The sequence below is a fragment of the Arctopsyche grandis genome, unplaced genomic scaffold (assembly GCF_051622035.1).
Source record: "Arctopsyche grandis isolate Sample6627 unplaced genomic scaffold, ASM5162203v2 HiC_scaffold_93, whole genome shotgun sequence".
NCBI classification, from domain to species: Eukaryota; Metazoa; Arthropoda; class Insecta; order Trichoptera; family Hydropsychidae; genus Arctopsyche; species Arctopsyche grandis.
Genome location: NW_027518460.1, coordinates 64,141 through 81,050, shown reverse-complemented (window position 1 = coordinate 81,050; position 16,910 = coordinate 64,141). Strand labels below are relative to the sequence as shown.

The 16,910-nt window shown below is 28.2% G+C and overlaps 2 protein-coding genes and 1 pseudogene across 2 annotated transcripts; 1 reads left to right on the top strand and 2 right to left on the bottom strand.

Annotated features, from left to right (window-relative positions):
- Positions 1–2,436: 2,436 nt before the first annotated feature.
- Positions 2,437–4,191, bottom strand: LOC143921955 (uncharacterized). Its single transcript, XM_077445263.1, has one exon. The coding sequence runs from the start codon at positions 4,189–4,191 to the stop codon at positions 2,437–2,439; it is 1,755 nt and encodes a 584-aa protein (XP_077301389.1).
- A 4,876-nt stretch (positions 4,192–9,067) lies between these two features.
- On the bottom strand, positions 9,068–11,056 carry LOC143921953 (maternal DNA replication licensing factor mcm3 pseudogene; annotated as a pseudogene).
- Positions 11,057–13,898: 2,842 nt separating this feature from the next.
- LOC143921952 (uncharacterized) lies at positions 13,899–14,573 on the top strand. Its single transcript, XM_077445261.1, has 3 exons — positions 13,899–13,903; positions 13,976–14,158; positions 14,477–14,573. Exons 1-3 carry the CDS (start codon positions 13,899–13,901, stop codon positions 14,571–14,573), a joined length of 285 nt encoding a protein of 94 aa, XP_077301387.1.
- Positions 14,574–16,910: the final 2,337 nt, after the last annotated feature.

Genomic DNA, 16,910 nt, shown 5'->3' with positions numbered 1-16,910 from the left:
GCTCTATTTTTCAGAAATAAATATTCCAAGTTTAGTTTTAAAAGTTTGAATTTTTAAAAATAAAAGAGAAAAACCTTTGAATTTTGCTATAAAATTTTATTTATTTAAGGCTTAAAGTTGATTTAAAATTACCAATAAAGTACTTTTTGTCTTAATCACCAGCCCTTCAACTTCTCAGGTGCATTAATTAACAGCTCCTAAATGTTTTAGTGCCGATTATTTCCTTTGATAACTCTTAAACGTCGAAAAATACTCTTATTTTTTTTTATAAACTAAAGGTTAGATGTTTACTTTTTATTAGGTCGATACTCTTTCATTTATAAATTTACAAAAATAAAATCAATAAATACCAATATTTACCTTAAACACAAATTATGTATGATCAATTAAAAATTATATAAACGTATCTCGATATTTAATTATACGGCGAGTTTATTTTATATCAATAACCCCATTTACTTTAATATTGATAAAATTATTTTACAGTTATTTTTTGTTTAAAACATTTAGAAAATTTTTAATTAAAAAAACAAAAGCATATTACACTTGCAAATGAACCAATAATTGGATAGAATAAACAATATTTATTTACTTTTTTTTGTTTTTTATTTAATTTTTTAAACAGATTAAAAAAAAGAATATAAAAATGAATGCAATAAGGTGCTAAAATTGAAAATAAAGAACTAAAAAATTAACGGCTTATAACAGGCCGAGCAACTGAAATATTCCAATACTAAAGCAAAATCAAAAATAATGGGAGACAAAAAAATCCCTAAAAAGTAATTTATTGTTACAAGTTACTTTTCACTATGTCCGAATTACATAAGAAAACTGGATTAAGATACACCACTGTCATATGCTTCCTTAAATCAAATTACTTAGTTAGGATTGAATTATTATGTGAAATGATCAGCCCACTATGTTTAAGAAGAGCTGATCTATTAGAAGTACCTTTGGCTAAAAAGATTACGTAAAAAAAGCTGAAGAATAAAAGCAGTAAATATAATTTATAATAAAGCAGAAGAGCAATAAACTATAAGCGTGTATAATTATAAATTAAGCACGAAAAAATAGTATAAGTGTCTATAAGATAAAACTGAACAAAAGATAAAAAAAAAATATTTCCAATTTCCTAATTTACAGACTAAGATAATCATAACAGGCGTATTTATTAAGTATTATTGGCTTAAATGGCCATCAACCAACCTTTAATTTTAAAAGTGTGTACTAACGTGTTTCTTAGCAAAATAAATAATTTACAGATATAGTGTATATAACAACATAAATAATTACAATAATTACAATAAAAGTAATTGTATCATTTGTAATGTTATCTACAAGATTAATCATTCAAGACGGCAAGATTTATTGTTCAAATAAATTTAGCATTTGTTTTTGTGAAATTTATTGTTTTAATATAAAAAAGATTAATTAAAACGAAACAAAAGAAATTATTTTACAGAGAAGAAAAACGGTAAAATACTTATCTTTGCCTCCTTTTTAAGTATTTTTTCTTTTAGTAATTGGGATTTAAACATTGGAGTAGTTTTCTCAAGAATAAACGACAAGATCATCTGCAAGCTTAGAGCGAGCACTAAAAATAACATTATTAACGATAAAATTAAAGCTCTTGCTTTGATAAAAAGTAAGAAAACTAATATTATATTTAAATTTTTCATTGGCATTTTTTTAGCAATTATGGTTGGATTATAGCCATTTAATAAAACATTTTTTATGATTATCTTCGGCTATTTTAATCAGCCATGGAATTTTCTTTCACAATTAATAATTTTAATATAATAAGCACCTTTTAAAACATCAATTTCAATGCTAGAAATATCAAAGATACTGATAGAATTTTTTTTAGATTGGAATTAAACTTTTAAATTTCATTTTACTTTTCTATTGTGAGCAGAGGGTTGTCAAAAAAAACCTCGGAAATCTATATTATCAATTTGTTAATTGAATAACCACCATATTCTAAAGTCTAAAGTTATTCCTTACAACTATGGTTTAAACATAAGATCAACTTCGCATTTTGCTATATTTCTTTTATAATTTAAAAAACAATTTATTAATTGGTCTTACCCAGCAAATTCCTAACACTATAATTTAATCCTAAGATCAATTTCACAAATTTTTATCCGAAATCTATATTAACAATTTATTTTTTGCTTTTACCCAGCAAATTCCTAACACTATAATTTAATCCTAAGATAAATTTTATAAATTTTCAATTGCTTTTGGCCAAAAAACTTCTGACAATTATGGTCAAGTAAAAAGATTACTTTCACAATTTTCTGTATTTTTTAATAAATCAGAGATTATATTTTCAGATAAATATTTGCTCCAAACTTTAAATTGAATAATTGTTATTTTTAAGCAAGAAAATAATACTTTTTCAACTTTTACATATAAAACATTGAATATTTTTTATTAATTAAATTCAGCATCGTCAGATTTTTCATCCACACTTTCATTGTACATCCTCCATATTTGATTACTTGTAGTTGCATCTTCTGGTTTCTTATCAGTTCTCTCGTTTAAAAATCTTGGAAATCTAAGACTTATGCCCTTTTCCCTTGACCCTGCAGAATAAATTGGGCTTAGACTTAATGAAGCTGCTTTTACTTCCCATACGTAATGTGGTAAAATCCATACATCTGGATGTATGCTTTTATCATTAAAATCTATCTGGGATGGATTTGAAGTAATTTTAGGACTTAACTGATCATAAAATAACTTTAAACTTTCATCTGAAAACCCCGTTCCTATTTTACAACATGGTTCAAATCTTGTAGTTTCATCATTATAAGTTGCTAAAAGAAAACCACCAAAATTTCCAGTCCTTTTTCCTTTACCATAAAACGCACCAACAACAACTAAATCTAACGAATCTCCAACAGCGTCAAGATAATCTTTTTTAATTTTACCCCAAGAATTTGATCTATGAGAAGGCTGATAAGTTGAAGTCAAAGATTTCAACATTACACCTTCACAATTCCCTTCTGAAGCATTTTTAAATTGAGTTTCTATATCTTCTACACTATTACATTCATATCCAATAGCAAATTGAAATTTACTTTCAATTTCACTAAAATTTGATCTTAAAATTTCTCTTCTTTCACTTAAAGGCATATCTAATAATTCCTTAGAATCAAAAAATACAATATCAAAAGCAAAAACGCATACGGCAACTTCAATTTTCTCAACATTTTTTCTTTTTCTTGTACTTAACAGTTGAAATGGCATTATTTTTCCATCAGAAAAAGCTACACCCTCCGCGTCAATAATAAAAGATTTTTCTGAAAGAAACATTGATGTAATATCAGGAAATTTTTCAGTCATATCTTCAGAATTCCTTGAAAAAACTTTAGTAACTCCATTAAAATGATGTATCTGAACTCTCTCACCATCATATTTAAATTCTGATAAAAATTTATTATTTTCAAATTTGGAAAAAGCTTTAGTTAAATTCTTATGTGGGTGTGCTAACATTGGTTTTATTGGAATTCCGGGTGTTATTTTACAAAAAATATTTAATTTTTCAATTCCATGCACTAATAACATTTCTATTAAATAATTAAAATCGGGATGTTTATTATAAGCACTTTTAATTATTGTAAAATTAGATTCATCATACGCTAAGCTTATAGAAATTAAAATGGTTTGCAAAGCCAACCCAATTTTTAATTGAGACTCAAAAAGTCTAATTAAATATTTGGTTTCTAAAGGAGAACATGCATTCATCAATTGTAACATCAAATTTTTCTTGGAATTTGTAGAATTTTTTCCAGTCTCAAATGAAATACGTTTCATATTATTAAAAACATCTTCTACAGTAAGAAGCTTTTTAGATGCAAATAATTGATTAACTCTGTTATCCATAGCAATAACACCATAATCTCCACTTTTTACAAATTTTTGTTTTATAGTTTTTACAGATAATCCAGTTCCTTCACTTATAGCTTGTTGTATAATATGTTCACCAATACCCATCTCAGTATTTAAATATTCAGGATATAAAGAAGCATTACAAAGGAATACGATAGAAGAAAGGGAATTGGGATCTTTAATTTTTACAATTTTAAAAAACTGACTTAAAATAGATTGAATTTCAAGTCGTTTAGTAGTTTTAGATATTTTTTCTAATTCTTTACAAAGGTCTAAAAATAAAATTTTATCTACCATGGGGCCAAGAAATCACTGAATTTATTAAAGTTATTAAAAGAAGCAACCAAATAACTTGGATAATAAACATTTAAATTAAGAATTAAAAAGTGCTTGTAAAGAAATAATTTAAAGAAACCTTTAATTATTGTAATAAATAGGGAATTCAACAAATTAAAAAAGTGGTGCTGTAAGAGATGTAATCAATATTAAAAAACTTTAATGCCTATTTTAGAGAGATTATTAAATGGCTGAACGAGCAAATTACTAATGCTTATTTGAAGCGATCTATTTGATTAAAAAATTGCGGACAACCCCAAAGTTGCATCAGATATAATTAACTGGGCACTAAAAGAGGGACATTCATTTAGGTTTTAAGACCTTTATAAAAAACCTAACTTTGCTTTCTTTATAAGACAACAGACTAATTAAAGCTGGGAATTGTGTAGCAACAGAATAATTATCTTGTAACTTTCATGATTTTTTTGTGCTAATATGAAATAATTAAAGAAAAAAAAATCGGATTTAATGAAAAGTGGTTGCCTTACAGCAAAAAAAGAAGTTGCCCACAAAACTCTGGGAGGCCCCTATAGCATTTCTATCCCTTTGCCGACAGTCGGCGAGCCTTAGGACTAAGTGTCCCATTGACCTTGAGCTGGCGTTATATTTAGAGACAGTACCATACTGTCTGAAATAATTAAAGATACGTGCTGATTTCAATTGGTAGTTTACTGATGCCGGAACTCAAGAGTTATCTTGTAACTTTCATGATTTTTAAGTGCTAATATGAAATAATTAAAGATACGTGCTGATTTCAATTGGTAGTTTACTGATGCCGGAACTCAAGAGTTATCTTGTAACTTTCATGATTTTTAAGTGCTAATATGAAATAATTAAGGATAAGTGCTAATGTAAATTGGTGAATAAATCATTCTAATACGCCCGCCAACAAAAAATTTACTTCCACTTTTATATTAATAATATTTCTAAGTAACTAAATTGTTTAGCATAAGTAATGGTATTTATAGTGTAAATACCACATTAATTTATGAGGTTTTTTAATAATCAATTTTATTGTGGAATCCCTCATTTATATAATTTTAATAAAACCCTTAAAGATTAAATCCTTATTTAATGAAGAGCTTACACCGCCTTCGAAAGCACAAGACAACAGTTTTTTAAATTTTTGCGTGAATGGGCAAATTACGACCAGTTATTTTATACCAAAATCTACAATTATTAATGTAAAAAGCCTAAGTCTTAAATTATTCTGTTTTAATGTATTTCAAACTAGTAATTATATCAAATAATCCTGTATCGTCACTCTCTTCATAAATTTCTCCTTCTTTGTCTTTATTACAAATATTTAAATTTATTGTCTTCTTGGGGTTTTCATCTCTTAAAAATATTAAAAAATCTTCAATTTCTTCATAATCTTCACAATAAATAGAAAATATGTAGTTTGAATCGAACTTTTCCATTATGTTTGAAAGTATATTCTTGACATCTTCTTTACAATAAGCTACAAATGTGTTCTTTTTATTCCGCGTTGCGATAAAAACAGAATAAAAAACTATTTGAAAAGTCTCCTCATCCCCAGGAATTTTTTCTGTGAAAGAAATTCTACAAACTTTTTCATTCATTTGGGGGTATAAAATTTAAATTCTAGTTTTTTTAATGTTTTTGATTGCTTTTAAAAGCATAATATTATTATCTACCAGACCTTTTTACGGGATAAGGTGAATGTAGTTCTAATTTATTTCACAGCTGTATTTGGGTTCCCTTTATTTGCGGAAATTTAATATTGAAATATCACAAATATAGAGTAAGTTTTAACTCTGTTGCTGTATTAGTGAAATTTTTTATTTAAACAAGTAAGAGTTTGGGGTAAACATAGGTATTTAGTATTTTAATTAACCAACTAAATTTTAACCTGCAATAAATTAATCTTCCATTAAAGATATAAATTAAAAGTTGAACTCGCAGAAACTGCTCGCGATCTTTTTTTTAAGTAATTAATGCCCAAGCAAATTTGGTGGGGCAATCGTAATTAATGACAGATTTCTTAATAAATTCTCACGTGTAATTTATTTTCAACCTGAAAGGCCTGTTGTAATTAAAAACTTTTTAAAGAAATATCATTGCACAAACTATTTTTTAAAAAATCAACTTCAAGAAATAATTGACTCGGAAACTTGGGGAAAGCATATATAATAAATCAAATTTATGTTTTAAAGCTATTATTGGCTGATGGGGTTTAAAGAATAAGTTAATTTTTAAATATGATAATTAATTAACAAATAAAACACTCTTTTGATTTTAATTATGATGATGCACCATCAAAACACAAAAATAAATCGATCGACCCTTTATGATAAATCTTTATAGAGAATAACTTGTGTGCTTTTCCGTAATAAAAAAAATGGTCGGATTTATTTAAGCTGTAGTTGTTAATACTTGTTAGTTTTCTTCGTGTGTTTCTCTGTAACCCGGTCGGGGAACCGCATTGCTGCGTAAACCCCCCACGGCCCTTATGCCAGCTTAATCCCTCTGCCGACAGTCGGCTAGCCTTAGGACTAAGTGTCCCATTGACCTTGAGCTGGCGTTATAATTAGAGACAGTACCATACTGTCTTGGGCTCTCTACAGACCCCTGCGCTATGCTTACGTAGGCTTTCTACTGCCTGGGAGTTATTGTTGCCGCCACTACCCAAGGAGATCGGTTGTTTTTACAAGGCCCGATCACGGCCTGATGCTAGTCTTTTTACAGTGGGGTTATTACGACTAGCGCCCACTTTTGCGACGGCGTCCCGGTTATTGTTCTTTTACCAACCAAAGCGAGGTTCGAACCCGGCAGCACAGGAGTGAATCAGCAAGCCGACCACTGCCCAACGCCGTCTCTTTTCCGTAATAACTGTTGTTATCTGAAAACCTATTCGAATTTAGGCGTTATTAATTTAATACTATTGTCGTGTAATCCCCAATAAATATAATTTTAATAAATTAACTTAATGACTAAATACTTATTTAATGGGTTGCTTACGTCTTATTCGATGGCACAAATCAATTATTTTAACATTTTTAAATCATAAAAACTTGTTTTTTTTTATTAAAATTGCGATATTAAAGCATTTTTGAAGTCTGTTTTTTAAATATTTTCATTGCTATTCATCTTTGAATAAAATTTAATTAAAATGGTATTAATTAAATATTATTAGCTTAAATATCTATAATACAACAAAAATTGTAATTTTGAACCTTCTCGTTTTATTTCTATAAAATAAATTTTGCTTTAAAATTAATTTATGCACTAAAAACTGATTAACATGTAAAAATAGATGACACAATATTTACTCACATGGTGTAATTGATTTGGAGGGTTTTAAATAAACTACGCTATCCCCACTTCTTTAATCTAATTCTCTAAAGACAAATCATAAAAAAGTGGTTTACATAATATTTTTCGTTATAATAACGTTAATGACACTACCATACCACCTTACATGTTAAAGTAGGTTTAGAATACTGCTGGTATTTCCAATTTATAACCCAGTGTCGAATTGCGAGCACAATATTTTTAGTGGCAAATAAAAATGATTGTTCTAAATTTTATTACAGAAATTATAAAAAATTTCACTTTTTTGTCCCTATGAGTATTTACCAAATAGAAAAATGCGTGGAAAAAATAGGATCTCCAGAGTCTAAACAACCGTGGGACAACACAGGCGTTATTATTGACAGTCAAACACCAAGCTATGCCAAAAAGAAGATCCTGTTATGCATAGATTTCACATCATCCATACTTCAAGAATGTATAGAAAAAGAAATAAAATATGTTATTTCTTATCACCCATGTATTTTCAATCCAATAAAAAACATAACGAGTGATTTATACATAAAATGTATTCAAAACTACATTTCTGTATACTCACCACACACACAGCTAGATGATTTTATGAATAATTACATTTTAAATTTAATAGGAAAAAATCCAGGAGATTTAAACCAAATCATTAAAAAAATAAAAGAAATTAGTGGGCTGCACACTATACGTGTCGTTAGAGCCACCAAAAATAAAATTTATAGTAATAATGGAGATATTTATTCGGGCGTAGGTGCCACTTTTAGAAACGTAAAACACGAAGATTGTTTACTTATTACAGGAGAGATGTCACACCACGATCTTCTTAAGTGTAAATACAGTAAAACAGATGTTATAATGCTGGAACACAGCAATTCAGAAAGAATAGTACTCCCGGAGATTCAAAAAATTCTAAAAAATGACAATGATCTTTGTGAATATGAAATATTCTTAAGTCAAAACGATCGAGATCCTGTAGAAATGGCATAAAATAACTTTTAATAAAGTTTTTAACAGCATTATATTTCATTTTTAGGAATAACGGGCTTACTTACGGAGGTTCCTATGCCTTCTTTCTCTTCAACCGTGTCTTTTATCAAAAGAAATAAATTCGTGGGCCTTCTAAAGTTAAATTTTAAAATCATTGTATAAAATAAAAACACTTATAGTAAGAGTTTGAGGTAAACATGGGTATTTATTTTTGTATAATTGTTACTACTTAAAATATTTTTTGGCATTATGGGTATTAATCTTGACCGATTATAACAATATTATTCTTACTACTTAAAATATTTATTGACATTAGAGGAGTAATAATCTTGGCTGATTATGACAATAATATATAAATCCAACTTTTAATAGAAAAAGCTTTAATCAATGCCCACTTTACCTGCAAATATAACATGTGCCGGCAAGAATTTTAAATCGATTTACATAATATATTAGAATATAACAAACACTTAATTCATTACAAGAAAAGTTTGTTTAACAGAATTATAACAAAAACTTTTTTTTAAAAATATTTTCGTATAAAAATTTATTCAAGAAAAAAGATGTTGTCTCCGCTCAAATGAATAACCCCCTGATTAGATAATTCGTGAACAACGGGCAAAACTTCATCGATAGAAAATCCAATGGCAACAGAAAGTTCATTAAGATTTATAAATTGTTCTTCAATGTTATCTGTTCGCCATTGATAAATTAATTCTCTTATTTTTCCCATGGCTTCTTCTTGTAAAGATTCTGCAAGCGTATGAGGCTCTTCTTCCTGAGTTGTTTTAATCTTCTTGTAAGAGCTTGTTTTAATTACTTTTTTAATTAAATTATTATTTAACAGTTCAATCGCTTCGTTTGCATCTTCAACATCAACAGTTTCACTTAATCTAAGCTTTGCAAATGCAGTACTTAATCTAATTAATGTTTCTAGCAGTCTTGGCGTTATGTTTACAATAAGATTCTTAGAATCTTTCTTTTCTCTTATTTTTACATATTCCGTAGCAATTAATGAGCCTGCCTCCCTTGATAATTTAGGTCTTAATGATTTGGCATACATAATAAACTCTTTAAAAAGACCTTGGCTGATATCAGCTTCACTCTTTTCTTCAGAAATGTGCATTTTTAAAACATGTTTACTAATACGATCATCTTTATCTGAATTATATTCATCTAATGTAATAAATATCAAATCAAATCTTGTTATTAAAGATTCTGGTAGTTTAATATTATCTTGAACTGACATTTTTTCATTATAAGAGCCTAAAATAGGATTGGCAGCTGCCAAAACAGAACATCTGGCGTTTAATGTTGTGTGAATACCTGCTTTGGCTATAGTAACAGTTTGCTGCTCCATAACTTCATGAATAGCTATTCGATCTAATGGATTCATCTTATCAAATTCATCAATACAAACCAAACCACGATCTGCCAAAACCATAGCTCCAGCTTCAAGTCTTTTTTCGCCAGTCTCTTTGTCCATAACAACTGCTGCTGTTAATCCCACACCACTAGATCCTCGACCTGTTGTAGCTATTGCTAAGGGTAAAAAGTTTAATGCGTATCTTAATATTTGAGATTTTGCAGTTGAAGGATCTCCAACTAACAAAATATTTATATCCCCTCTGATCTTACTTCCGTTAGCCATTATCACTTCATTTCCACCAACCATCATCAAAGCAATTGCTTTTTTTAAGCTCTCGTGCCCGTATATAGTAGGTGCTATAGCACTGTATTTTTTATTAGAACTTGCAAGTAGTTTAAAAGTATCAAGTTTTTTTGAAATATCATCAAGTTTAAAATTTTCAAGGGCTTTCAAATATTGAACATTAGAAGCAATTAAAACGGTTCTAAATTGAGTGGGGAAAATAATATTGCCAAAACAAAAACTCTTGTAAATACCGTACACTTTAATCCTATCACCAGGTTTTACGGTATCGACTAAGTCTTCTGTTAATATACATTCAACACTTCTGGGCACTTGACCGGACAAACTATGTTCTGGCATCTCCTGTAAATGAATTGTTTGAAAATCAATGTATTCACTCATTCCAAACTCAGAACTCAAAGGATTTGAATTAGAATCTTTCAATGGATAAATAAAATTAGTTGGCGGGAGCTTTGTAATCATTGTACCATCTCTGTAATCTTTTTCACAAAATTGCTTGTCGTTTTCACAATAATGAACACTTTTTTTTAGTTTTGGCCTAACTAGGGAGACACTAGTTACAATACCTTCAATACATAACATTTTACTTATAAAAGTGGAACTTAAAGTTCTTGGCGTTAATGAATTCATTCCCAATGCACCGGTGAAACCAATGTGCCTTTTGTCTAGTGATTGTTTTACTTCCTCTTCAAACCATGGAATAGAAGAACTTGGATCATTTAATATGAAATTAGCAAGATCTTTGTCAAATTGTCTAATTTCATTTAGGTCAAAGATTATTCTTTTCTCTTTAACAAGAATAAACTCTTCATTGTGTATATTCAGATATTCTTTGAATTTCTCTAAGGCTGAAGCTTCATTCATACGGGCTAAAAAAATAAGAAAGGAAAAATATAAAAGGAAAAATGCTTTTTTTTATCAAAAACACTAAATTCAAAATTATAATTTCCCAACTTAATTTATAAAACATAAATGCATACACTAAAAAGTGCTTTAAAGAAGACGCTTCTTTCAAAAATATTGTTTTAACAAAACTTTTATCTCGTAAATACATTTTTTATAAAAACTGTCAATTATACAACATTTTTGATGTCTATCTGCTTAACTTGTGCTAAAATTTGCCAATTAAAATTTAAAACTCCAAACTAGCCTTAAATGCAAAAATAATAAAATGAAAAAAAATGATAATAACACCTGGGACTAATTTACTTGTCCCTTTTACTTGTTAATATGCTCTATCCAATAGAAGTCAATTTAATTGATTTGAAAATTAAATTATAACTTGGCCATATTTCATAATAAAGAGTTTTTTGAAGTTTTCTGGTTTTCTAAAATAACAGTTTCTTTTGAATCAACTTTTTTTTAATTAAAAAAGTCAAGAACAAAAGGTTAAATTAAAACCATTTAACCCATTAGAGGGGAAAGGACTCTTTCCTTATAACTTGCGACTTAAGTAATATTTAAATTAGAGGCAGCTTTTATACATCAAATAGGCAACCATTTAACCCATTAGTATTTAATAAAAACCTTGTTATGATTATCTTGAACCTAAAATAACACTTTTTGTATTAATGTACAATTAAAATTCAAAGGCATCAAAGGTGGTTGTTTATATTAATGTGTTGATACCCCATTTAAAATATATCTTTATTTATTAATTTATGATCGCATCGTTTAAATATTTTATTTTTCAGAGCGTACTCGTAATTGATGATTGACCCGCATATTTACATTTCCCTATTCAAAATAAGTCATTTTATACGAGAATAACAAAAACTATGGCATAGTAATATTTATTATTGAAATAGACTTTTACCCCTAATGTCTAATAGGTCTAAAGTTAACAACATTTATTTTAAAAAAAAACGTGCTAAAACAACTTTCGAATAAATTTAATGTAAAGAAAATTGTATCCGTGTAATTAGAAATTATTCTTTAAGAATCAGAAATTATATTTAGAATTGTTTTGGCAGATTAAATGTCTTAAAAAAATATTGATTGCGTGTAGAAATGATTAATTTGTATCTATTAAATACTTTTAAGAATTAATAAATGGTGCTTTCAATCAATTTACAACTTTGTTTAAAATAAGTGATCGGCAATAATATTCAACCCGATCAGCTATTAATTTATTTGTGTTAGAGAATTCAAGACAGTATGGTACTGTCTATAATTAAACGCCAGCTCAAGGTCAATGGGACACTTAGTCCTAAGGCTAGCCGACTGTCGGCAGAGGGATAGAGATGCTATAGGGGCCCCCAGAGTTTTGTAGGAAACTTCTTTTTTTGCTGTAGGCAACCACTTTTCAATAAATACGATTTTTTTTTGTGTTAGAGAATTGTTTTTTTTACTGAAAAGACACTCTGCCATGATAAAGTGTACTATTCATACACTTATCTTTGCTAAAAAGCATTTTTAATTTAACAATAAAGGTATATAAATAATCTATGTTGTTTTAAAAACATAAATAAAATCTGATGAATTAGACCTTTAAAAGCTGTAGGGGGGCACAGAGTGATCTTTATTTCTCTTGCCTGTAATCTTCACAATATTTCCAATTTTTGTGAAAGTAGTTTCGCTTAATAATAATTCTGCTAAAACAAATTATTTACCTTACATATTCTTTAAAATGAATTTTAAGAGGGAAAAGTAAATTTTAATGTCAAAATTATGTTATAAATAGCAAGTCTTATGAGTTTAAGATAATCATAACAAGTTCATTTAAGAAAATAATATTGGCTATAATCAAACCCTTATAATTAAATACTTGTGTGTAGTCTATTTTCAGCAATAAACATTATAAAAGTTTTCAAAAGAAGATAATGTCTTAAAAATTACCTTTTATCTTTTTTGAGACCTAAATTACATTATTTAATTTTGCTTTAGCAAACGAATTGACATTAATAACATTTTATATAATCAAGCTCAGTACAAGAAATATGTTTCTAATTTCGAAACTGAAAATTGGTGCTTTCGGGTTACAGAAATGAGTATTTGCTAAATAACTCCAAGCTAATAGACTGAGTTAGATTATTAAGCAAAAAAACAAATAGTCGGGTTCAAAACACAAGGAAGCAGAAAGACAAGAAAAAGGCCAAATCACATCTAGATAAGGGCAGTATATCTTTTTGTGGGCACTTTTCACATGAATATATGAGCTTCAAATTCTAGATTGGCTAAATTTATACTTTACTATTTTTCTAATTTAAAACAAAAAAAAAGCATGGTATAGCCTGGTTTTAAATGCAAAACCTTTAAGTAATCTTTCATTTCTTATATGTTCTATGTTGAAATAGTATTAATAGTTGGATATATATATTATACTTAAATAAATACCCATGTTTACCTCAAACTCATACTTTAAATAATCTTTCATTTATTATATGTTCTATGTTGAAATAGTATTAATAGTTGGATATATATTTTACTTAAATAAATACCCATGTTTACCTCAAACTCATACTTTAAATAAAGATTCCTTTATGTCTAATATGTTTTCAGATAACAACATTCTATTATTAAAACTACCACAAAAACACAACTCTTTTTTTGCCGTGCTATTTTATATTTTAGGCTTTTAATCATATTTGGTAATAGTTTAAAATCGTTCTGCCCCATATTTTAACTTTAAGTGTATTTGTTAAAGTTACCCCGATGTCATTAAATTCTATTTACAGTATTTATTAAAATTAAAAAATCGCCAAAAATGAAGTTTTTTTATCCCCAAATGTCAATTCTACTTCGACGCATTATTTTCTATCTATTTTTATCCTTCTTTAATAGCTTTTTTAAATCCAACTGTGCCAAAAACAATAAAATCGGGAACTCTCTGTTGCTTATTGCACACCCAGACGATGAATCAATGTTTTTCTCCCCTTTTCTTTATTCTAACAAACCTTTTATTTTGTGTTTATCAGATGGTGGTTTTGAAGGAAAAGGTGAAATAAGAAGGAAAGAGCTTGCCGCGTTGTGTAAGCACAGAAAATTAAAACATAAAGTGCTTGACTATGTAGATAATTCCGATTGGCATAATTCCCAAATTTGCTTGGATTTATTGTCAATATGTATAAAATATAAAATAAAAAACATAATCACTTTTGATAGCTGTGGTGTTTCTGGCCATAAAAATCACATTTTGTGTTACCAAGCAGCTAAAAAACTTGAAAATTTAGATAAAAATAAAATTTTTAGATTTAAGTATCTGAAGAGCATTGGGATTATTGAAAAATATATATATTTTGCTGATTGTCCAGAATATTCAATACCCTTTTTTTCTTTTTTTAGTATTAAAAATATGCTTTTTCATCAATCACAGCTTGTTTGGTTCAGATATTTATACATTTTATTTTCAAGTTATATGAAATACGTCATTATAATTTAATTGTGATGATTCAAAACCCCAATTACTGCGTTTTTATATTTATGTTAATATTTAAGTCAAAATTGTGTGTAGCTCTTAATAATTTTTTTATGAAAAATTTAACAAGGCGGGAAACCCATTTACCCAATTTCAAATAAATCGTTTACATTTGACACTTTATGTTGAAATAATCTTAAAAATATTACCCATAATGTTTAATAGATCTTCAGAGAACAACACTTTATATTAAAAATTTATATGTTTTGGCAAAGTATTTATTTTTTTTGAGATTTCTTTATATGGTTTTATCAAATATCCAATCTGGCAATTTTCCGAATTTTTCACAAATATATGTTTTAATTGATGTACTTTCCCCTCCAACAAATATTGCACCACCCTCCGAACAAAAAGTATTAATAATAAACCCTGGGTTGACATTTGTTACTTGTGAGTCATCTTCAATAAAGTTAACTTGTTTTGACGTACTTGCTATAATGTTTTTTCCTGAATAACATGTTTTAATTGGAAAATTATCAATATCGAATGTTCTTAAAATTTTTGGAGACCTAAGATCATACTCTAACAATTGCCCTGCCTCTGTACCCAAAACATATTTTAAACCCGTGTTATCTTGTGAAATTGTCAACAATTCAGTATCATATTCTTTCTTGAGAACTTCGTTTTTTGTTCTTGAATCTATTAAACAAAAGTTATTTTTAGAAACCAGCCCCAATAGAGTATGAACTGTCGAAAATGACATCCTTGATGCTCCTTGGCACGGAATACTTTTCATAAAACGCCCTTGAATAAGATTAAATCTATTTATTTCATTATAATTTCCACTTATGTAAATTTCTGAAACAAATTGATTCAAAACTAAGTCTTGAGGCTGTTTTATAGTTCGAATTTTCTCATGCAACCCTCCTTTAATATGAAATTCTATAGTTTTGTCATTTCTTAAAATAGCAAATTTTTCTCCATCATCCTCTAAAAATAAATTTTTAAGTGGGTCACAAGCTAAATGTCGTTCAAATTTCATAACTCCCGATTTAAGATCAAAAAACTTTATAGTGGGCTTATATATGCCAGTGGCTATCATTTTTCTTGTGTTTGGAGAAATTCTTATGTCTATACATGCCACCCCAAAGCTCAAATCTGTTAATGAGGAAATTTCCGTAAAATTTAATTCTGCCATTAAATAAGGGGTGAAAATATTATTTAAACCATTTGATTAAATATTTATAACATTTTAGGGCAAATATTGTTGTTATTTAAAAGAAACATTATTTGAATTTAATTACAAAAATGTTTATTGTTTTATAACATTTTCATTAATTTTATAGAATGTTTTAATGTTGACATTAATCAAAAATTCTATGTTTGAATTAATACCAATAGCTTTTTCTATAAGTGATACGTTGCTAATATTGTTGTTTTGAAACTTTTGTAAGCAAATATAATGCTTTTGTTGGTGGGTTCTAAAACATAAACGTTTGGGAAAGGCATTTCTGAAACTTGGTTTTAAAATTTTATATAAAATTAAATATGGCAACATTAGATATGTTGCTTGTATTTGCCAATATTTTATTCCTTTTAGCCAAGGAGGCAGAAAAAGTTTCTAGCGTATCAGCCAAAACACCAGTAAGTGACAAACCCTCAGATAAAGATCCAAAAACAGACACTAAAACATCTGCAACTCCTAAAGCATCTGCAATTTCTACACCTGCAACTTCTACATCTGCAGACACTAAGTCAGACACTAAAACACCTGCAGACACTAAACCAGACACTAAAACATCTGCAGACACTAAACCAGACACTAAAACACCTGCATCCCCAGCTGGGTCTGAAGATAATGAATTATCTGCCAGCAGCTCTTTCAATTTAGTAACTGTCTCAGCCACCGCTAACTCTGTTGTAAAAGTTCCTAAACCAATCACAACAACAAAAGAAATAACAACAACTAAAGTAGTAACTAATGAAAAAGCTTCTACTTCCACCAAGCCAGAAAAAGAAGACAAACAGTTGAGACTATGTGTTAAATGTTACAAGGAGTTGAACACCCCTGATTGTAATCATTGTACTATGGTGTGTGACAATGGAGTCAAAATCGAAAATGCTAAACAAAATAAATGCAGTAATAAAAATCCAAGTGAAATCCCATGCCCATGCAAAACAGATGATGGGCAATTGGTTCCTGATAATTTCTACAAACCAACCGTTTTGGATGAGGGAAAGGCAAGTATTGATAATTAAATCGACTTCGATATATTTTATTTTTTAATTAGCATTTATTTATATTGTTTTAATACGTATTTGTAAAACTCAAAAACGGATTCATAGATTTTAAAGCGGAAA